The sequence below is a fragment of the Loxodonta africana genome, chromosome 26 (genome assembly GCF_030014295.1).
Source record: "Loxodonta africana isolate mLoxAfr1 chromosome 26, mLoxAfr1.hap2, whole genome shotgun sequence".
Taxonomy (NCBI): Eukaryota; Metazoa; Chordata; class Mammalia; order Proboscidea; family Elephantidae; genus Loxodonta; species Loxodonta africana.
Window position 1 is genome coordinate 36,231,868 of NC_087367.1, and position 22,507 is coordinate 36,254,374.

The following is a 22,507-nucleotide window of genomic DNA, read 5'->3' on the forward strand; positions in this document are numbered from 1 at the left end:
AAACATAAAGAAGAAAATAAAAATCACACAAAATCATTTTTATATTTTGTTTACCTCTTCTTCAGTTTTTCCTATGCATATACAGGATACCACAGAGATATGGCTGGTTTGGTCCCAGACTGACAAAATACAGCAAGTCCATGAATATTTTGGTTTCCCAGTAGATATAGAAGTTATGTTTACACTATACTGTAGCCTATTAAGTGTAAAAAAAAAAATCTAAAAAAATGTACATACCTTAATTAAAAAATACTTTGTTTCTAAAAAAAATGCTAACCATCATCTGAACGTTTTTGCTGGCAGAGGATTCTGCCTCGATGTTAATGGTTGCTGCCTGATCAGAGTAGTGGTTGCTGAAGGTTGGGGTGGCTGTGGCAATTTCTTAAAATAATGAAGTTTGACACATCAGTTGACTCTTCCTTTCATGAAAGATTTCTCCGTAGCATGCAATGCTGTTTGATAGCATTTTACCTGCAGTAGAACTTCTTTCAAAATTGGAGTCGATCCTCTCAAACCCTGCTGCTGCTTTATCAACTGAGTTCATGTAATATTCTAAATCCTTTGTTGTCGTTCCAACAGTGTTCACAGCATCTTCACCAGGAGTAGATTCCATTTCAAGAAACTCTTTCTTTGCTCATCCATAAGAAGTAACTCCTCATCAGTTGAAGTTTTATCATGAAAACATATATATATATATTTTCCAACAATTCAGTCACATGTTCGGACTCTACTTCTAATTCTGGTTCTCTTGCTATTTCCACCACACCTGCAGTCACTTCCACCACTGAAGCCTTGAACCCCTCAAAGCCATCCTTGAGGGCTGGAATCAACTTCTTCCCAACTCCTGTTAATGTTGATATTTTGACCTCCTCCCATGAACCACAAATGTTCTTAATAGCATCTAGAATGGTGAATTCTTTCCAGAAGGTTTTCAATTTACTTTGCCCAGATCCATTGGAGTGATCACTATGTATGGCAGCTATAACCTTATGAAACGCATTTCTTAAGTAATAAGACTGAGAGTCAAAATTACTCCTTGACCCATGGGCGGTAGAATTGATGTTGGGTTAGCAAGCATGAAAAAAAAAAAAAAAAACGTTAATCTCATTGTACATCTCCATCAGAGCTTTTTGGTGACGGGGTGTATTGTCAGTAATTTTGAAATTTTGAAAGGAATCTTCTTTTCTGAGCAGTAGGTCACAACAGCGGGTTTAAAATATTCAGTAAGCCATGTTGTAAACAGATGTGCTCTCATCTGGGCTTTATTGTTCCATTTATAGGGCACAGGCAGAGTAGATTTTGCATAATCCTTAAGGGCCCTAGGATTTTTCAAATGGTAAATGAGCACTGGCTTCAACTTAAAGTCACCAGCTGTAGTGGCCCCTAACAAGAGAGTTAGCCTGTCCTTTGAAACTTTGAAACCAGGCATTGACCTCTCCTCTCTAGCTGTGAAAGTCGTAGATGGCATCTTCTAACATAAGGCTGTTCTGTATACATTGAAAATCCGTTGTCTAGTGTAGCCGCCTTCATCAGTTAGCTACACTAGATCTTCTGGATAACTTGCTGCAGCACTCGCTGCTTCTCCTTGCACTTCGATTTTATAGAGACAGCTCCTTTCCTTAAACCTCACGAACCAACCTCTGCTAGCTTCAAACTTGCCTTCTGAGCTTTCTCATCTCTCTCAGCCATCATAGGATTGAAGAGAGTTAGGGCCTTGCTCTGGATTAGGTTTGGGTTTAAGGGAGTGTTGTGGCTGACCTGATCTTCTATCTAGACCACTAAAACTTTCTCCATATCAGCAAAAAAGCTGTTTCACTTTCTTATCATTTGTAAGTTTACTGGAGTAGCGCTTTTAAGCTCCTTCAAGAGCTTTTTCTTTGTATTCACAACTTCGCTAATTGGTGCAACAGGCCTAGCCTTTGGCCTGTCTTCCCTCTTGACATGCCACCCTCACTAAGCTTAATTATTTCTAGCTTTTTTTTTTTTTTTTTGTACTTTAGATGAAGGTTTACAGAGCAAAATAGTTTCTCATTAAACAGTTAGCACACATATCGTTTTATGGCATTGGCTAACAACCCCACAACATGTCAACACTCTCCCTTCTTGACCTTGGGTTCCCTATTACCAGCTTTCCTGATGCCTCCTGCCTTCTAGTACTTGCCCTTGGGCTGGTGTACCCTTTTAGTCTAACCTTTGGCTGAAGGGTGAACCTTGAGAATGACTCCATTACTGAGCTGATAGGGTGTCCAGGGGCCACACTCAGGGTTTCTCCAGTCTCTGTCAGACTAGTAAGTCTGGTCTTTTTTTGTAAGTTGGAATTTTGTTCTACGTTTTTCTCCACCTCTGTACAGGACCCTCTATTATGATCCCTGTCAGAGCAGTCAGTCATAGCCGGGCAGTATCTACTTGTACTGGACTCAGACTAGTGGAGGCCATGGTAGATGTGGTCCATTAGTCCTTTGGACTAATCTTTCACTCGTTTATTTAGTTTTCTTCATTCTCCCTTACTCTCAAAGGGGTAAGACCAGTAGAGTATCTTAGACAGCTTCTCACAGGTTTTTAAGACCCCAGACACTACTCACCACCGTAGAATGTAGAACATTTTCTTTATATAGAATGTTATGCCAGTTGAGCTAGATGTTCCCTGAGACCATGGTCTCCACAGCCCTCAGCCCAGCAGTTTGGTCCCTCAGGGAGTTTGGATGTGTCTATGGAGCTTCCATGACCTTGCCTTGTACAAGTTGCACTGGCTTTCTCAGTACTGTGTACTGTCTTACCCTTCAACTTATCTACTGTCTCTTTATTTAGGGTTTTTCCATCCCCACCCCACCTCCCTCGTAGCCATCAAAGATTGTTTCTTTTTGTGCATAAACCGTTTCATGAGTTTTTACAGTAGTGGTCTCATGAAATATTTGTCCTTTTGTGCTTGACTTATTTCACTCTAGATTCATCCATGTTATGAGATGCTACACAGATTGATCATTCATCTTTATGGATGCATAATACTCCGTTGTGTGTATATACCATAGTTTATTTATCCATTCATCTGTTGATGGGCATCTAGGTTGTTTCCATCTTTTTGCTATTGTGAACAATGCTGCAGTGAACAGGGGTGTGCAAATGTCTATTCATGTAATGACTCTTATTTTTCTAGGATATATTCCTAGGAGCAGGATTGCTGGATCGTATGGTACTTCTATTTCTAGCTTTTTAAGGAAGTGCCATATGGTTTTCCAAAATGGTTGTATCATTTTGCATTCCCACCAGCAGTGCATAAGAGTTCCGATCTCCCCACAGCCTCTCCAACATGTGTTAGTTACTGTTTTTTTTTTATTATTATTCATGCCAGTAATGCTGGGGTGAGATGGTATCTCATTGCGGTTTTAATTTGCTTTTCTTTTTTTTTTACTGGCTAGTGATCTCGAGCATTTCCTCATGAGTCTGTTGGCTGCTTGAATGTCTTCTTTGGTGAAGTGTCTATTCATTTCCTTTGCCCATTTGTTAATTTGATTATTTGTCTTTTTGTTGTAGGGGTGTAGGTTTTCTTATAGATTTTAGAGATTAAACCTTTACCTGATTTGTAAAAGCCAAATTTTTTCCCCCAGTCTGTAGGTTCTGTTTTTACTCTTTTGGTGAAGTCTTTTGATGAGCATAAGTGTTTAATTTTTAGAAGATCCCAGCTACCTAGCTTATCTTCTGGAGTTTGTGTGTTGTTGGTTATGGTTTGTATCCTGTTAATGCCATGTATTTCGGCCTCTACCATTGATCCTATTTTTTCTTCTATGAACTTTATAGTTTTTGGCTTTATATTTAGGTCTTTGATCCACTTTGAGTTAGTTTTTTTTTCCGTTAAGAATGATACTGGCTGTTGGTTTTTCATAGATGCCCTTCCTTATGTTGAGAAATTTCCCTTCCGTACTTATTTTATTGAGACTTATTATCAGGAATGGGTGTTGGAATTTGTCAAATGCCTTTTCTGCACTGGTTGAGATGATCATGTGATTCTTTTCTTCTGTTCATGTGGTAGATTACGTTGATTGATTTTCTAATATTGAACCATCCTTATATACCTGGTATGTATCCTACTTGATCGTAGTCATAGATTGAATTGTGTCCCTCAAGAATGTCTGTCAACTTGCTTGGGCCATGAGTCCCAGTATTGTGATTGTCCACCATTTTATGCGATTTCCCTTTGTGTTGTAAATCCTATCACTATGATGGAATGAGATGGATTAGTGGCAGGTATATTGATGGGATATGCAAGATTAGATACTGTCTTCAGCCAATCTCTTTGAGATATGAAAGAGAAGCCAGCAGAGAGACAGGGGGACCTCATACCACCAAGAAAGCAGTGCCAGGAGCAGAGCGCATCCTTTGGACCTGAGGTTCCTGTGCTGAGATGTTCCCAGAACAAGGGAAGATTAATGACAAGGACCTTCCTCTGGAGCCGACAGAGAGAGGAAGACTTCCCCTGGAGCTGAAGCCCTGAAATTGGACTTGTAGCCAACTAGACAGGGAGGGAATAAATTTCTGTTCCTTAACCCACCCATTTGTGGTATTTCTGTTATAACAGCACTAGATGACTAAGACAGTCGTGGTGTATTATTTTCTTGATATGATGCTGAATTCTATTGGCTAGAATTTTGTTGAGAATTTTTGCATCTATATTCATGAGAGATATTGGTCTGTAATTTTCTTTTTTTGTGGTGTCTTTGCCTGGTTTTGGTATCAGGGTTATGCTGGCTTCATAGAACGAGTTCAGAAGCATCACTTCTTTTTCTATGTTCTGAAATAGTATGAGTAGTACTGGTGTAAGCTATTCTCTGAATGTTTGGTAGAATTCTCTGTGAAGCCATCTGGCCAGGGCTTTATTTGTGGGGGAGTTTTTTTTTTAATTACCTATTCAATTTCTTGTTATGAGTGTGTTCAGGTTTTCAACATCATTTTGTGTTAGCTTGGATAGGTAGTGTGTTTCTAGAAATTTGTCCATTTCCTCTAGGTTTTCAAATTGTTGGCGTGTAGTTTCTCATAATAGTCTGTTATGATCCTTTTTATTTCAGTTGGGTCTGTTGTAATGTCCCCCATTTCATTTCTTATTTGCATTATTTGCATCCTCTCCTGTTTTTTTTCTGTCAGTTAGGCAAGTGGTTTCTCAATTTTGTTGACCCTTTCAAAGAACCAACTTTTGGTTTTGTTGATTCTTTGTATTGTTTGTCTATTCTCTATTTCTGCTCTGATCTTTATTATTTCCTTGCTTTTGGTGGCTGTGGGCTTCTTTTGCTGTTCTCTTTCTATTTGTTCAAGTTGTGTAGCTAATGTTTTGATTTTGTCCCTTTCTCCTTTTTTGATGTGTTCATCTATTGCTACAAATTGACCTCTGAGGACTGCCTTTGTTGTGTCCCAAAGGTTTTGGTATAATGTGCTTTCATTGTCATCTGAGTCTAGGAATTTTTTGATTCTGTCTCTGATTTCTTCTATTGCCCAGTGGTTTTTAAGCAGGGTGTTATTCAGTTTCCATGTAATTGATTTTTTTTCTTGCTCTTCCTGTTGTTAATTTCTACCTTGAAGGTGTTATGGTCAGAGAAGATACTTTGTATTATCTCAGAGTTTTCCATTTTGTTGAGAGTTGCTCTGTGGACTAAGACATGATCTACTCTGGAGAATGTTCCATGTGGGTTGGAAAAGAATGTGTACTTTGCAGCTGTTGGGTGGGGCGTTCTGTGTATGTCTATGAGCTGAAGCTGATTGATTGTGCCCTTTAGCTCTTCTGTATCTTCGTTGAGTTTCTTTCTGGACGTTCTGTCTTTCACCGAGAGTGGCGTGTTGAAATCTCCTACTCTGGAACTGCCAGCTTCTCTTTTCATTGCTGTTAGAGTTTGTTTTATGTATTTTGGAGCACTGTCATTGGGCGTGTAGATGTTTATTATGGTTATGTCTTCATGATGGATAGTCCCTTTAATCATCATATAGCTCCCTTCTTTGTCTTTTATGGTGGATTTTGTTTTAAAGGCTGTTTTATTTGAGGTTAGTATTACCCCTCTTACTCTTTTTTGGTAGCTGCTTGATATATTTTTTTCCACCCTTTGAGTTTTAATAAGTTTATGTGTTTGTTTCTAAGGTGTGTCTCTTGTAGACAGCATATTGCTGGATCCTGTTTTTTTTTTAATCCATTCTGTCACTCTCTGTCTCTTTATGGATGCATTTAAGCCCTTTACATTCAGTGTAATTATTGATACTAACTCAAAAATGATAGGTGTGAGTTTATTGCTGTCATTTTGTAGTGCTGATGTTTTCTTTGTTCTTATTCTCCTGTGCTGAATTCCTTTTGTTTATGGATTTTTTTTCCATGTCTTTTGTCTTGGTAGATTTTGTTTTTACTGAGACTTTATGTTTTTCTTCTTTATTTTGATGAGTAGATTTTTTTTTTTAGCTTTCTTTGTGGTTACCTTGAAATTTATCTTCCTCAAGTTTGAACCTGTCCATTATTACTTGGTATCGCCTTGCCTTCCTCTCCATTAGAAGGTTCTACACCTACACCATTTATTCCCTTTTTTATTGTTCTGACATTGCTGTCATTTACATATTAACCTCTCTGGTCCCCTATTGCAATTATTCTGATTTTGGATCATCCTTCAGAGTTCATTTCCTACGGTGGTATCTGGCTGGTATGATCTTGCATCCTAGATTCCGGCTGTTGTCTGATGTTGTTCTCAGACTGTAAGTTTGATTTGGTTTTTATATATTCCCTTAATTTCTGTTTATCTGGAAATGTCCTAATCTCACCATCATATTTGAACAAGAGTTTTACAGAATACATTATTCTTGGTTGGAATTTTTTTTTCAAGGTTTTATGTATGTAGTCCATTGCCTTCTTGTCTACATGGTTTCTGCTGAATAATCAGAGCTTAGTCTTATTGTTTCTCCTCTGTATGTGACTTTTTGTTTTTTCTCAAGCTGATCTCAGGATTGTTTCTTTGTCTTTGGTTTTAGAGAGTATGATTATGATATGCCTTGGTGATTTTCTTTTGGGGTCTATCCTATATGGGGTTCATTGAGCTTCTTGCATGGTCAGCTTTTCATCTTTCATGATATTAGGGAAGTTTTCTCTCAGCAATTCTTCAATGATTCTGTGTGTTCCATTTTCTCCCCCTGTTCTGGAACTTCTATCATTTGCAAATTTTTGCTTTTGATTGTATCCCACAGTAATTTTCAATGTTTCTTCATTCTTTTTTCAGAATTTTTCCTCAAACATAGTTGTATCCACATGTTTGACTTCAATTTAAGTGACCCTGTCTTCCATTGTTTCAAACCTGCTCCTCAGCCCTTCTATGGCACTGTCCATTTCTGAAATCTTGCTGTTTATCTTTTGGATTTCTAATTGTTGTTTTTGTACGATTTCTAGTTGTGAATTTATGTTCACATTTTGTTCCTGTACTATTTTCCTGAATTATTCCATTTTTGTCTGTATTTTCCATGAATTTGTCTGCCTTTTCCATGACTTTGTCTATTTTTCCTCATTTTTGTCTGCTTTTGGTTCAACTCTTTGATGGGTCTGAATATTAGAGATTTGAATTCCTTGTTAGGTAGTTCTAGTGCCTTTTTTCCTACTGGAACATCATCTGGTGTTTTATTTTGGACACATACTAGAACTACCATGTCCTGCTTTTTTCATATGTTTCGACATGATCTGCTGTCTTTGGGACATTCAGTAGTTATTTTCTTCATTTATTGATTGTAGATTTGTTTGTTTCATCATGCTTTTTTGTTTTATTTGGTCATGTCTGAGCAGGCAAGCTGTGCCTTCTTTGTTGTTTTCTCATCTGTGGGGACAATACTTTTCACCTCCTTGTCCAATGGGCAGGGCCAGTCGCTCAGTTATGGTGCAGCAGAGCAGGTCTAGTTGAAAGGCAGGGGCTGGGATGGGCTGTTTGTGGCATGAACTAGGGCCAGCAGGGTGGGCTGGGAATCATTGCAGGGCAGGTTCTGATAGGCCTTGCCTATGCTGCTCAGGGATGTGATGTTCAGCGCATGGTGCAGGTAGGCAGAAAGGAAGGTGGAGGTTGTGACATGTGGAGCTGAGATGGGTATGGGAAAGAGGAGAGAGAAACAGGAGCCAAAAACAAATTTAAAAAAAAGTGCTAAGAGAGCTTGCCATTGGAGTGGAGAGATAAGAAACAGAGAAAGGGAGGGGAAAAAAAGGAGAAAAAAAGGAAAAGGAAGAAAAATGATAATAAATAAACAAGAATTAGAAAAAAGAAAAGCCTCACAGATCCCACTGTTGCAGCTGCAAAGACTGGGAAAGTGGTTTCCAGGCCACGCAGTACAGCCTGGCTAGAAGGGGTATAGATGTCACACAGTGCAGGTATTCAGGGGATGGGAAAGGAAGTTAAGTATAGAGAGATGAGAAACTGACAAAAAAAGAAAAAAAAATTCCCTCAGGGATCCCACCATCATGGCCCACAGACTGGAGATGTGGCTCCCAAGCCGCGTAATACAGCCTGGCTAGAAGGGGCTCCAAATCTGTGAAAAGAAACAAAGAAAGAAAACAAAACAAAGCAAAAAAAGAAGAAAAAAGCCCTGGGGATCCCACCAACATAGCAGTGTGAGCTGGAGAAGCAATTCCCCAGTCCAGTGGTGCTTCACAGCCTTTCAAGAAGAGGCAAAGATGGCACATGGAGCCAGATGTTCGAGAGAGAGGAGGGGGAGGTGTTGAAAGGCACAGAAGAAACCAAAAGAAGCAGAAAAAAGTAACACCACCAAAAAATAGCACTCTGGGAGCAGAGCAGTGTGGGCCAGGTGAATTCAAGCAGCAAGGGGCTGAAGCCAGTGCCTCCCAGCTAAGAGACTGTTGCAGGCAGGAAGCAGAGAAGGCTGAGCAGCGGTGGGGGGGAGGGGTGTTAGGGGGGTGGGAAAGCATATATCACTGGTTACTGGGTGCACTGTCTCCTGCTGGGAGCTCCTTGAAGCTGCTTTGTGATACTCCCTGATCACCAATCTCCAATGTGAGCAGCTTGAATGTACGCGGCACGGAACCTGCACTTCCCAAGCCAGCTGAGTGACTGCAGCAAACTATGAAGCAGGGGAAGTTGAGCAGGGAGCAGAAGAACGGGGCGGGAGGTGGGGGGTAGAAAGCATAAGTTGCTGGTTACCCGGTGTTCCATCTCCTGCTGGGATCTCCATGAAGCTGTTTTCCCTTACTCTCTGTCTGCTGATCTTTGACGGGAGTACAAAACAGTGAATCTGTGCTGCATTAGCTGATAGGGGACCTCTGCACGTATCTCTCCTCACTCTCTGTTCTCTGTCAGTTTCTTGTTCCATTTGGTGCTTAGCTGAGTTCCTTATCTCTTCACTTGACATTTAGGGGTTCCAGGATTGATGTTCGTCTTGGTTTTACTTAGTGTTTCAGGTCTTTGCTGTGGAGGGATGGCGTGGTGCTTCCGTGTATAGTGCCATCTTGGCCGGAAGTCTATTTCTACCTTTTGATTTAAAGTGAGAATCGTGGGATTCTTCCTTTCACTTGAACACTTAGAGGCCATTGTGGGGTTATTAATTGGCCTAATTTCAATATCTGTCATGTCTCAGGGAATAGGAAAGCTTGAGGAGAGGGTTAGAGATGGGGGAATGGCAGGTAGGTGGATCGGTCAGAATATACAAAATATTTATTGATTAAGTTTGCCATCTTATATGAGTTCAGTTCATGGAGCCCCCAAACAATTTCAGTAGTAACATCAAAGATCACTGGTCACAGATCACCACAACAAATACAACAATAATAAAAAAAAAAGTTGGAAATATTGTGAGAAATACAGAAATGTAACACAGAGACAAAAAGTGAGCACATGTTGTTAGAAAAATGGTGCCGATAGACTTGCTGGATGTAGGGTTTCCACAAACCTTTAATTTTTTAAAAATGCAATATCTGTGAAGTGCAATAAAATGATGTATGACTGTATGGACATGTATATAATACTATACAATATATACTTTTTTTCTACAGAATTAGTATCATTATATGTTTTTCAAAAAAAACCATTGCCATTGAGTCAATTCTGACTCATAATGACCTATAGGACAGAGTAGAACTCCCCTGTAGACTTTCCAAGGAGGAGCTGGTGGATTCGAATGGCCAACCTTTTGGTTAGCAGCCAAGCTCTTAACCTCTGTACCACCAGGGCTCCAAAATCATTATATATACATACACAATGTTTTATATCCAATTTTTACACTTAACATGAGCATTCTTTCCTTCTAATTAACACTCTTTAAAAGTAAACTTTAATGGTTGCATACTATGCCATTGTATGAATATAGCATAAATTATTTACCCAGTCCCCAACCTCTGGACATTTAGGTTCCTCTCCCTCTCTCTCACTTTTTTGTTTCTTCCTTTATACAGTGATCCTATGACCACCCATCAATTACTTCTTACGTGTCTTTCTGTTTCCCCCTGCTCTGTGACCCCCCTGCCATCTCCATTCTTACTCCTCAGGTTTGCTTTGCCATTTGGCCTGAAGCTCTGTCTCCACAGTTCCCCTGGGGCTTCTAGGGAAGCAGTGTCCTCAGTAATTCAGGCCAACTTGTGATCATGTTGTTCCAGGAGGTGCCCAAGGGACAGTCAGAGGAGGACATGGTGGGCCGGCCCTTGCCTCACCTGGCTGCCACCATGCAGGCATCCGGCGAGGCGGTGTACTGTGACGACATCCCTCGCTATGAAAATGAGCTGTATCTCCGGCTGGTCACCAGCACCCAGGCCCATGCCAAGATCAAGTGAGTGTAGGAAGGGGAGGAGGGTTCTGGGGCCACCTTGAGGCTTGTGCCCCCAGCTAGGCACTGAAGATAGAAAAATACCAATGCTCTTTCAGGGCCTTCCAGTCTAGGGAGGAAGACAGGGCAACCATCTTTGAACATCACAGTCTGGAGAGAAGCTGGAGAAGTTAGGGCCTCTGGTGCTGGGGAGAGGTCTGCTTCAGGAAGACTGAGAGAGGGTGAAAGTGGAGAGTTAGGCAGGGGCCAGATTAGGAAAGACCTGATGCGCTAAACAGGAAGATTATACTTTGCCCAAAAAAGCAGTTAGGGGGTACTAAAAGGCTTTTAGCGGAATAAGATTAGATTTGCATTTTGGATATTTGCTAAACTTAAATGCAAAATTCCAGGAGAACTTGAGTCAGACTAAATGCAAGAACGTGGTCTTTAATTCTGACAGATCTGGGATTGAATCCCTCCCTGCTCCATTGTTTCGTAATTGCAACTTGGCCTGAGTGCTTAAACTCCCAAGTTTCCCCATCTATAAAAGGGTGTTCAGGTTAGTAATAGACTATGTGAAGCACCTAGCCCAGAATAGTCACTCGTGTACCATTGTTGAACTTGGAGAGCCTGAGCAGCATGAATTACTACTTCTATTGTTGTTGAGTGCCGTTGAGTAGATTTTTGACTCATAGTGACCTCATGAGACAGAATAGAATGGCTGCATAGGGTTTTCTTGGCTATAACATTTACGGAAGCAGATTGCTAGGTCTTTTCTCCCATGGACCTGCTGGGTGAGTTTGAACCACCAACCTTGTGGTTAGCAGCCAAGTGCTTAACCATTGCACCACCAGGATTCTTCTATAAAAATAATAATCCCTAATATTCATATGGCACTTACTGTTTGCTGCCCCTTGTTTAAAGAATTTTGCATATATTGGCTCAGTTATTCCTCACAACAACCCTGTTATTATCTCCACATTCCACTTGAGGAAACTGAGGTGCAGGCAGGATAAATCACTTGCCCTGGATCACACAGCTGGTAAGTGGCAGAGCTGGCATTTGAAACCAAACAGTATTATCAACTGTCCTGCGTTACCTGCAGATGTTCAAGGCAGAGGACTGTGAGCTGCTTTTCCCAATGAGCAAGAGACACATACCATACTGAGTGGAACATCCTGGAAAAATCCTCCCTCAGGCCCTGCCACTACATGGATTAGGAATCAGATCTTTGGTCTTTTCTCTGCCTGCTGATCCTAGCCTGGAAACAGGCTGTATAAATGGTGAAGCAGATAGAGATAAAATTTAACAGACAAATTCTTCCAGGTCACTGAAAAACAAACAAACAAACAAAAAAACCTATGTTCAAGTTGATATGGTTGCTATGTATGTGGTGTAGTTCATTAATCTCTGTCCTTGACTGGAGGCTGTATTAACATATCCTGATTATCATAACTAACATCATCTCCACTCAAACAACTTTGCTCCATCCAAGCAGTGTCTGAATGGATGAGGAAGATTAGGCAGACATGTAGTAACTGTAACAACCTGACAGTGTGGTAGGGCAGAAATGGCACTGACTGAGCCACTCTTCATACCTTTTAGCTAGTTACTGTGTTGAGTTGATTCTGACTCCTGGCGACCCCATGTGTGTAAGAGTAGAACTGTGCTCCACAGGATTTTCAATGGCTGATTTTTCTGAAGTAGATCTCTGAGACTTTCTTCAGAGATCCCTCTGGGTGGACCTGAACCTCTGACATTTTGGTTAGCAGCTGAATACATTAACTGTTTGTACCACCCAGGAACTCCCCTTGTACCTTACCTCAATTCTAGTCCCAGTTACGCTGCTTTCTGGGCAGGTAATTTTGGACAAGGTACTCAACTTCCCTGTGCTTGAGTTTCCCTAAATGTAAAATGAGGATAATGATAATCACATTTGGGTGTGCTTGTAAGGATTTAACTGTTTGGAAGGCAGTTGGTACTTCATAGCAGTTTCCATACCTTTTCCCTGAGGTGCCTCTGCCCTATTTCTCCATGAGAGCATTGGCCAGAGTGATCAGGACATGGTTTGGACTGCTAATTGATAAACTCTTCTAGCCTTCCCCTTTGAGGTCTGTATTGCCTAATTATATCTGGGATGCCCTGCCATGCTGGGGTAGCACCACTAATGTGGCATGGGTAATTCTGCTGTGTGAAAATGTTCAAGGTCATTGAATCTGTGATACAATAAGAGACCTAATGTGCTCTGTAGGGACAGGCCTATCTTATTGCCTTGCATCCCTGGTAGCATTCAACACAGTGCCCTGAACATGGGAAGCATTTAATCAGCATTTACAGGCTAGAGTAGAATGGAATGCAATAGAATGGAATGGAACAGAATGCAATAGAAAGTGGATATAGGAGAAGTTAAGGTAGAGGGAATACCAGCAAAATGAAGACTGTGTTATCCAATCAGGTGACTAGTTTTCTGCTTTATTTTCTTGTGTGGCCCCTCACACTGCTCTTTTTGCAGGTCCGTAGATACTTCAGAGGCTCAGAAGGTCCCTGGGTTTGTTTGCTTCCTCTCAGCTGATGATGTTCCTGGGAGTAACATAACTGGACTTTTTAATGATGAAACAGTCTTTGCAAAGGATAAGGTATGTCTTGGATTTTAATTCCTCCATACGAAGCAGGTGGAATGAATGTTAAGTTTTAACTTTTGGTCATTCCTCCAAATACCTAATCTTGAAAAGATTATACATTTTCAATATTGCAGACATCATCCAACTGGCAAATATTAAGGACAATTGGCAAAGGGATAGAATATGCCTGGAAATATTTTTTAGCCTTAACTTAATTTTTTTGTTTATTTAATTGATAACTGCTAGTTTTACATAGTAGCATGACTCCATACTAAAGTGGCATTAAAAAAAGGCTAGTGATTGTACTTGAATTTATAATCTAGTGCTTAAGGGTATATTATGCCCCTTTATTATAAAAAAGAAAAAGCAAGAATACATTAAACAAACTAAGCAGACAAAAAAATCACAATATCACCATTATGTGTATTGATATTTCACTTATATGAAAGTTTATCTATAAATCTCAACTAAGTGAAATTCTGACCCCACCCCCCCAAATTTCTGAACATTCAAGGTAGCTGTTACAAAAATCCATAAACTTTACAATTCTAATTCAGATCAAATGTTGCAAATTTAGAGGTGTACAGGTATTGTTTCAGGGAGAGTTTGCCTCATTATTAATGAAAAAGTGAGAGACCAAAAAAACTATAAACATGAGCCACAATGACTCCAGGAAAAGAGAACTTGATAGAGGAACAACTGCTTTACAAACTGTAAGAGCCCTTAAGAGCACTGCTAGCACTTTAGTTAGTGAGAGTCAGCCAGATTCAAGAACCACTGCACTAACCAACCTAGTCAATAAGTTAATGGGTCATCCAGAAACATTTATCATATGCTTGCATGCAAAGTATTGTTTCCTATTGTCAGTAACCTCATATTACAAAGTGATGGGTTGAACAACAATTTTTTGCTGTTTATTTGAGGATATTGGATGAACATTATCCCTAAAGGAGATCCATTAAACTTTTATGGAAAGCAGATAATTAAAAGAAAACAAGAGTTATCTGAGAAATAGCACATAAAAGAGAGGGTGAAGTGAAAAGAAAATTAAATGGGGAGTCAAAACCTAAGATCTAGGCATGATCTAGTAACTAGCCAAGTGTGACCTTGCCTTCTGAGTCTGAATGCATTTTTATGAGGAACAAGGGGATTGAAGCAGATCCAAGATGACAAATACACGTCATGTTGCTATTCCTCCCATTCTGGTCATGGCAGACATCACTGGTCAATCACTACATTCCATCTGGTGCAGATTTTTAACCAGCTCCCAGTGCTAAACATGTAATCAGAATTGACCCTTGAGATAAAATCCGTTTGCCGTCTTGATGCTAGGATCTCTAATTCCTAGTCCAGCTCTATAGATCATAACCACTTATGAAGACATACAAAACTCCACGTAATAGGATAAGGAAACCAAAAGACCTCAGGACATTACTAAAATGTGTCTTAATAGGAGTTTGTGGGGCAGGGACTTTTGTTGCCATTTGAACAAAATAATTTTCTTCCTGAGGGACTCAATTATCTTCTGAAGTATCTGGCTCTGTACCTAGGTGACTTGTGTTGGGCACATCATTGGTGCTGTGGTTGCTGACACCCCAGAACATGCACAGAGAGCAGGTCAAAGAGTGAAAATCACCTATGAAGAACTTCCATCCATTATCACAATCGAGGTAACTGAGAACAAGCTGCCTGTGCAGAGTGGCGAGCTCCCTGTTTCTAGAGGAACATTCATTAGGATACCCTAGAGATTTATAGGTGTGAGACTGCTGACTGAAAGGTTAGAGGTTTGAGTACACCTACAGATGCCTTGAAAAAAAGGTTTCATGATCTACTTCTGAAAATTCAGCCATTGAAAATTCTATGGAGCACAGTTCTACTCTGACACACATGGGGTCGCTTTGAGTCAGGATTGACTCAACAGCAACTTTTTTTTTTTTTTTTTGGAAGATATGGGCAGTGGCTGGAGATTTGGTGGATGGGTTTTAAAATCTCTTCCAGCACTGGGACTCTTTGGAACTATGAAACATTTCCCATCATGATCCTAGGCTCACTCCTCTAATGGCCAAACTGGATTCCTCCCTCCCCAAATTTCAGCCCCAGTAGACTCCCTGCAGAATTCATTGCTTTTTTCTGAAGGTTCACGGTTGTCCATCTATTCTGAGGAAATCGAAGAACATGATTCCCTGGGCTATAAGAGAGCTTACTTTAATCCCATATATGAAGCTTATAGAGATTCATGTGTGAGAAGAGAGAGGCAACAATTCAGAGAGCTTCTTTTTCCGCAGTCAGAAACCACCATTTTCCCCCCGAAAGACAAATTACTGAAGCTTCTTTTTGATCCTTAGGATGCTATAAAGAACAACTCCTTCTATGGCCCTGAGCTGAAGATTGAGAAAGGAAATCTCAAGAAGGGGTTTGCTGAAGCAGATAATGTTGTTTCAGGTACCGCAGCTGTACCAAGTAGTAATGGGGATGGGGAGGAGACTGTAGAGGGAAAGCTCTGGTTTTAGAATTAAATTCAAGAGATTGACCTTGGACGCTGAGCAAGTGAGGTGTGTTCTTATTATACAAGAGAAAGTGTCTTAGTTTCTTGGTGCTGCTATAACAGAAATACCACAAGTGAGTGGCCTTAACAAACAGAAATTAATTTTTTCATAGTTTAGGAGGATAGAATTAGCAATTCGGGGCACTGGCTCTAGGGGAAAGCTTTCTCTCTTTGCTGGCTGTGGGGGAAACTCCTTGTCTCTTTTCAGCTTCTATTCCCTCGGTTCCTTGGTGATCTTCATGTAGCATGGCATCTGTCTTCCCCCATCTAGCTGTGTTTCTTTGCTGCTGTGCCTAATTTGCTCCTTTTATATCTCAAACGTGATTAATTCAAAGCACACCTTACACTGATACGGCCTCATTAACATATAAAGAAAACCCTATTTGCAAATGGGATTGTATCACACATATAACAGTAGGATTTACAAACATGTATTTTCGGGGGGGGGGGGATCCCTGGTGGTGTAGTGGTTAAGTGCTACAGCTGCTAACCAAAGGGTCGGCAGTTCGAATCTGCCAGGCACTCCTTGGAAACTCTGTGGAGCAGTTCTACTCTGTCCTATAGGGTTGCTATGAGTCGGAATCGACTCGACTGCACTGGGTTTGGTTTTGGTTTGGTGTTTTGGGGGGACACAATTCAGTCCAGACAGAGTCCCTGTGCTGTTTATAACAAAACAGCAGACAGTTGACTGGGAAAAATCTCTAGTCATTTTAACTACAGTCTCCTTCCTCTAGGCTGGATATGCCTAAGTGATTCTAGAGAGAGAGCGGTGTATTCCAATCTGGAAGATTGTCAAGGGGAGGTAAAATGGCTGCTGGTGCCTGACCAGCCCTGGATCTGTCAGACCTCTCGCCACACAGACTCCTAGCCCCTTACCATCTGCCTGAAGACAGTCCCTACCAATTCTCAGCTAGGGCTCTCCCCTCCCCCCAGCCTCCCTCCCTCCTTCTCCCTTTCTCTCTGACACTGTGACACAGGGTCCATAGCTCTCACCCTAGGACAAGGCCGCTGACTGATAAGTCCTCTCCTGGAATTTTCTTCTAGATTGTTGTGCATTGCTCAGTCAGCGCATTGCACTCACACACACCCAGCACTGCACTAGTAACTCCACTCTCCAACATACCTGATAACTGCGGTTATTGAAGATGCTTTCGTGTTCAGCCTTCTACTCATATCTGTTCATTCCTTCTTTACCTTTTCCAAAATTTCACAATGAGAATCTTGAAAAGTCTCTGTCCTCTCTGGCTGCAGTGAGAAGAGAGCTTAGCCCTGATGCATTTCAATGTCGTTCTTTTTTCTTTATTGGGAGGAAACCTCAGCTTTCAGATGGCTAAGCCCCCCAAGCCTTTCCACCCCAGCCATGGAACCAAGAAATTACCTGTGAGCAGTTGGTTCCAGCCCAGAGTACTTGGCAGAGTCTGCACTCTTCCTAAACAAACTTTCACCCTCTGCAGCACTGGGCTCATGGTGGGATGTCTCCTTGCTCCCCCAGGTGAGTTTTACATTGGTGGCCAAGAGCACTTCTATCTGGAGACTCACTGCACCATTGCTGTTCCAAAAGGCGAGGAAGGGGAAATGGAGCTCTTTGTATCTACACAAAACACCATGAAGACCCAGGTAGAGGTCCTGTGGGAGTTAACTTCAGAATCAAGGAATTCAGAATTCCCACAGTAACAGGCCTGTGCACACTGGCATGAAAGAAGTTCAAATGATGCGTTGAATGAAAGTGTTTTTCTTTCGCCCATAGAGCTTTGTTGCAAAAATGTTGGGGGTTCCAGCAAACCGGATTTTGGTCCGAGTGAAGAGAATGGGAGGAGGCTTTGGTGGGAAGGAGACTCGGAGTACTCTGGTGTCCACAGCAGTGGCCCTGGCTGCACACAAGTGAGTTCCAAGGCCCGTTTCTCCCAGCAGCCCCAGAACAAGGCCACCTGTGCCTGGAAGGCTCTCTTGAGTTTTCCACTTTTTGAATTCTCACAGCCCTCTGTTTTTAGAAATCTATGGCATGGTGGGAGGAGAGTCCCTGGGTGGTGCAAACAGTTAATGTATTCGCTGCTGACCAAAAAGTTGGAGGTTCGAGTCTACCCAGAGTCTCCTCAGAAGAAAGGCCTGGCGATCTACATCTGAAAAATCAGCAATTGAAAACCCTGTGGGGCACAGTTCTATTCTGACACACACAGCATCCTTATGAGTTAGAATCGACTCAATGGCAACTAGTTTTGGTTTTTAGGGTATTGGGGTATGAATAATATCACCTATTTCTTCTTTCTGTTCGGATCCATGTGTCTACATCCTATCTGCCCTGCCTGGCTGTGAGCTCCCCAAGGGGAAGGGCATGCCTTATATCCTTACATCTCCTCTGGGTTCAGCATTGTGCCAGGTGGAAAAAGAAGGCTTCCTTCCACCTTGAGACCCACAGGGCTGGGCTTTTTTGAAAGGCTCAGTGGTGTTTATACTATGAGAAACTCCCTCAGGACTGGCCGCCCCGTTCGCTGCATGCTGGACCGTGATGAGGACATGCTGATAACCGGTGGCAGACATCCTTTCTTGGCCAGATACAAGGTTCTAAATGTTTGGGACTATGCCAGGGTGGGCAGGGTCTGGAGATGAAGGCCCAGGGATCCTGGGCTGCATTCTTACTCTTTGCATGACTGTCTGTGGTTCAAAGAAGAAATAGAAATGAAATAAATTCAAATAGGCTGAGGGCATAGAGGGGAAGTGCTGGGGGAAGCTGGTGGGCCACTTCCCAAGAGATGTCACAGGGTGGTGTTCACTCCTTTTGTGAATTTGCTAAGGTCCAGTCAGGCTCCAAAACATAATTGTCAGCAAATCTATACTAAAGCTATCACTTAGGGTGCCTTAATGTTAACATGTTCACAGCCTGATGTAAAGTAAAAATCAGAATGACCACTTAGTAATTTACAATGAGAAATTAAACTTCCCTGGGGCTTGGATGAACACAAGTTTTTACGTTGCCAGAGCATGAATGCTGGACACTGCCCAAGTTACTTGCTGGGCCACTCCTTTCTGGGCTTCAGTGGATGATGAGTTCCTGTGCTGATCTTTCCCTCTACACAGTAGTAGAGCCTTACAGGCCTTAGTCCAGCTCTGTGAACCTGGGAGCCTTCTCTCTTCATGAGCTGGCTTTGAACAGCCCCCCTTGGACCTATTCTGAATTTGTTTCATGACTTAACTCCCAGAAAGGGATTGTATTTCTCTTATTCCCGAATTCTGTGTGCCCAAAGAAAGTAACTTATCTTTTGGAGTCCTGGTTTCCTTACTTGTAATCCTTGTAAAAGGGTTGTGATGGTTTCATAAGGCCAGGATGTGAAAGCACATTGATGCACATGCAAAGCGTAACTTCTGTCTTTTGCTGGCCAAGTGCTATGAAAGGAGTCTCTTTCCTACCTTCTCTTCCCAACTCCTCCCCTCTCTGCTTTATCGTGACTTACTTTCTCCTTTCTACCTCCACATTCCCTGTCTTAGAACCAGAGTCAGAGAAGTAGGTAAACAGGATGAGGAGTGGGGCGGTGGGGGGGGGTTCTGGGTTGAGAAGACAAGGGCACATCATTATGTCAGTGGAGATGTTAGGTTTTTTATTTCTTCACCTGTTTAGCTCTGGTGATCTCTTAAGTTCTTGATAAATGAAATCCATAGTATGATTTCTTGTTCTTTTTGTTTCCCTCACTTATCCTAAGTGGGAGGGGAGGATTACAGGTAGACAAAGAGAGGGGGCTGTTGAGAAATCACTTTTCTTTTCGTCAGGTTGGCTTCATGAAGACTGGGAGGATTGTGGCACTGGAGGTGGATCACTACAGCAATGCGGGGAACACCCTGGATCTCTCTCAGAGTGTAAGTAGAGCATGCCTTCTGCATTCCAGGGTGACTGGAAGTCAAGTGTATGCCCCACAGCCTTCGGCACAAGCAGGCAGTCTCTACCACTGCACAGCCAGGTCTTCCTCCAGGCTTGCCTGTTCCTGTTGCAACAGCCTTCTCACTTGTTTCTCCTTCTTTCAGATCCTTGGCTGCTCTCTAAAGTAGAGATGGTAATAATATATTCTCAGATTAGAGACCCATCCTTCTTGTTCAAAATATTTTGCCAAGCAAGCAAAGCTAGATACAAAGTATGTACATGTATACTATGTTTGTCTATTTAAGGATGGTGGTATATATAAACCAAACTATAAACAGTGATTACTGTGGAGTGGGATTAGGAGGGGTGCAAACTGTCATTTTCTACACTACACATTTCTGTGATGTTTGAATTTTAAATGATGAGCTAAATTGCCTTTATTTAAAAACCAGTGACATTGAAGTATAATTTACCTACCATAAAATTTATTCATTTGAAGTGCATATTTCAGTGATTTTTATTGAGCTCAAAGAATAATGCAACCATTATCACAATCCAGTTCTTGGACATTTTTATCACTACAAAATGGTCTCTTGTGCCCATTTGCAGCCACTTCCATTCCCATCCCCCAGCCCTAGGTAACCACTAACTTACTTTAGATTTTTCTTTTGTGGGTAATTCATATAAATAGGATCATACATGCTATAGTCTTTTGTATTTGGCTTCTTTCACTCAGCGTAATGTTTTTGAGGTTCATTCATGTTATAGCATGTATTAGTACTTCATTCTTTTTATTACTGCATAATATTCCATTGTATCGATAAGCTGCGTTTTGTTTTTCCATTCACCCGTTGATGGACATTTGAGTTTGTTTCCAATTTTTAGGTATTATGAATAATGCTGATCTGGACATTTATGTACAGGTTTTTGTGTAGACATATGTTTTCATTTCTTTTGGGTAGCTTCCTAGGAGTGTAATTGCTGAGTCTTCTGAATATGTGTTAAATTTTTTAAGAAGTAACCAAACTATTTTCCAAAGTGACTGTACCATTTTACATTCCAACCAATGATATCTGAAGGTTCTGGTTTTTCCACATCCTTACCAATACTTAGTATTGTCTGTCTGCTTATCTATCTATCTGTCTGTCTGTCTGTCTATATCTGTCTATCATCCATCCATCCATCCATCCATCCATCCATCCATCCACCCACCCACCCACCCACCCACCCATCCATCCATCCATCCATCCATCCATCCATCCATCCATATCTATCATCTATCTATGTATCTATCTATCATCATCATCTATCAATCATCTATTAATTATTTATAACCATTCTAGAGGGTAGGAGGTGGTACCTCATTGTGTTTTTAGTTTGTGTTTCCCTAATGACTAATGAAGTTGAGTATCTATTAATGTGCTAACTAGCCACTCATGTTTTTTCTTGGTGAAAAGTTTATTCAGATATTTATCTCATTTTTTAACTGTTATTTGTCTTCATGTTATTGAACTATAAGAGTTTTTTTAAAAATAAATTTTGGATACAATTCCTTAATCAAATACATGATTTAAAAATATTTTTTTCCATCTGTCTTATCTTTTGATTTTACTGGTTGGTGTCTTTTGAAGTGCAAAACATTTTAATTTTAATGAAGTTCGATTTACCATTTTTTTCATTCTTTTGGTGTCATATCTACCCCAAGGTCATGGAAAAGTTTCCCGTGTTACCTTTTAAAAGTTGTATAGTTTTAGTTCTATTTTTTAGATACAATCTGAGTTAATTTTTATGTATGATATGAGGTATGTATGTAGATATCCAATTGTTCCAGTACCATTTGTTGAAAAGACTATCATTTCTCCAGTGAAATGCCTTGGAGTCACTGGGAAAAATCAATTGACTGTGTATATAAGGATTTATCTCCAAGTTTCAATATTTTTAATTGATCTATATGTCTATCCTTATCCCAGTACAACATTGTCTTGATTACTGTAGCTTTATAATAAATTTTGAAATTTGGAAGTGTGAGTCCTATAACTTTATTCTTTTACAAGGATGTTTTGGCTACTTTGGTTTCTTTGCCTTTCTATAAATTTTTTTTCTTTTAAGATTATCTTGGTAATTTCTGCAAAAGAGCTCCTGGGATTGTGAAAGGCATCTGTTGAATTCATAGATCAATTTGGGAAGAATTGCTATCTTAATAATATTGAGTCTTCCAATTAATAAATATGGAAAGTCTCCATATTTAGATCTCTAGTTACTCTCAGTAATGCTTTGTAGTTTTCAGTGTACAAGTCTTTTGTTAAATTTCTTCCTCAGTATTTAATTCTTTTTGATGTTGATGTAAATGGAATTATTTTCTTAGTTTCATTTTCAGATTGTTCATTTTTTTTTTTTTTTAGTGTATAGAAAGATAACAGTTTTTGTGTCCTGTGACTTTGTTGAACTCACTTATTTGTTCTAGTAGCTGCAACAATGGGCTCAAGCATAACAATAATTCGGAGGACACAGGAGGGCGCAGTGTTTCATTCTATTGTACGTAGGGTTGCTATGAGTTGGAACTGGCTCAAGGGCACCTAACAACAACAACAGTAGCTTTTTGTGGACTCCTTTGCATTTTCTACATACAGTATCATATCATCAGTGAAAAGACAATTTTACTTTTCCTTTCCAATCTGCATGCCTTTTATTTCTTTGATTGCCTCATTGCACTGTCAGTTGCTTTTGTAATCAGCAAAAGAAAAAAAA

At 40.7% G+C, this 22,507-nt stretch overlaps 1 protein-coding gene across 1 annotated transcript in view; it reads left to right on the plus strand.

Moving 5' to 3' along the window:
• The window catches only part of XDH (xanthine dehydrogenase), a 96,963-nt gene that overhangs the window by 34,606 nt on the left and 39,850 nt on the right, over window positions 1-22,507 (plus strand). The window contains exons 17-24 of the mRNA XM_003416059.4: window positions 10,598-10,767; window positions 13,256-13,379; window positions 14,915-15,034; window positions 15,710-15,806; window positions 17,402-17,526; window positions 17,657-17,790; window positions 18,381-18,468; window positions 19,672-19,758. Of these exons, the coding sequence (XP_003416107.2) occupies window positions 10,598-10,767; window positions 13,256-13,379; window positions 14,915-15,034; window positions 15,710-15,806; window positions 17,402-17,526; window positions 17,657-17,790; window positions 18,381-18,468; window positions 19,672-19,758 (945 nt within the window). The remainder of the gene's footprint in view (window positions 1-10,597; window positions 10,768-13,255; window positions 13,380-14,914; window positions 15,035-15,709; window positions 15,807-17,401; window positions 17,527-17,656; window positions 17,791-18,380; window positions 18,469-19,671; window positions 19,759-22,507) is intronic.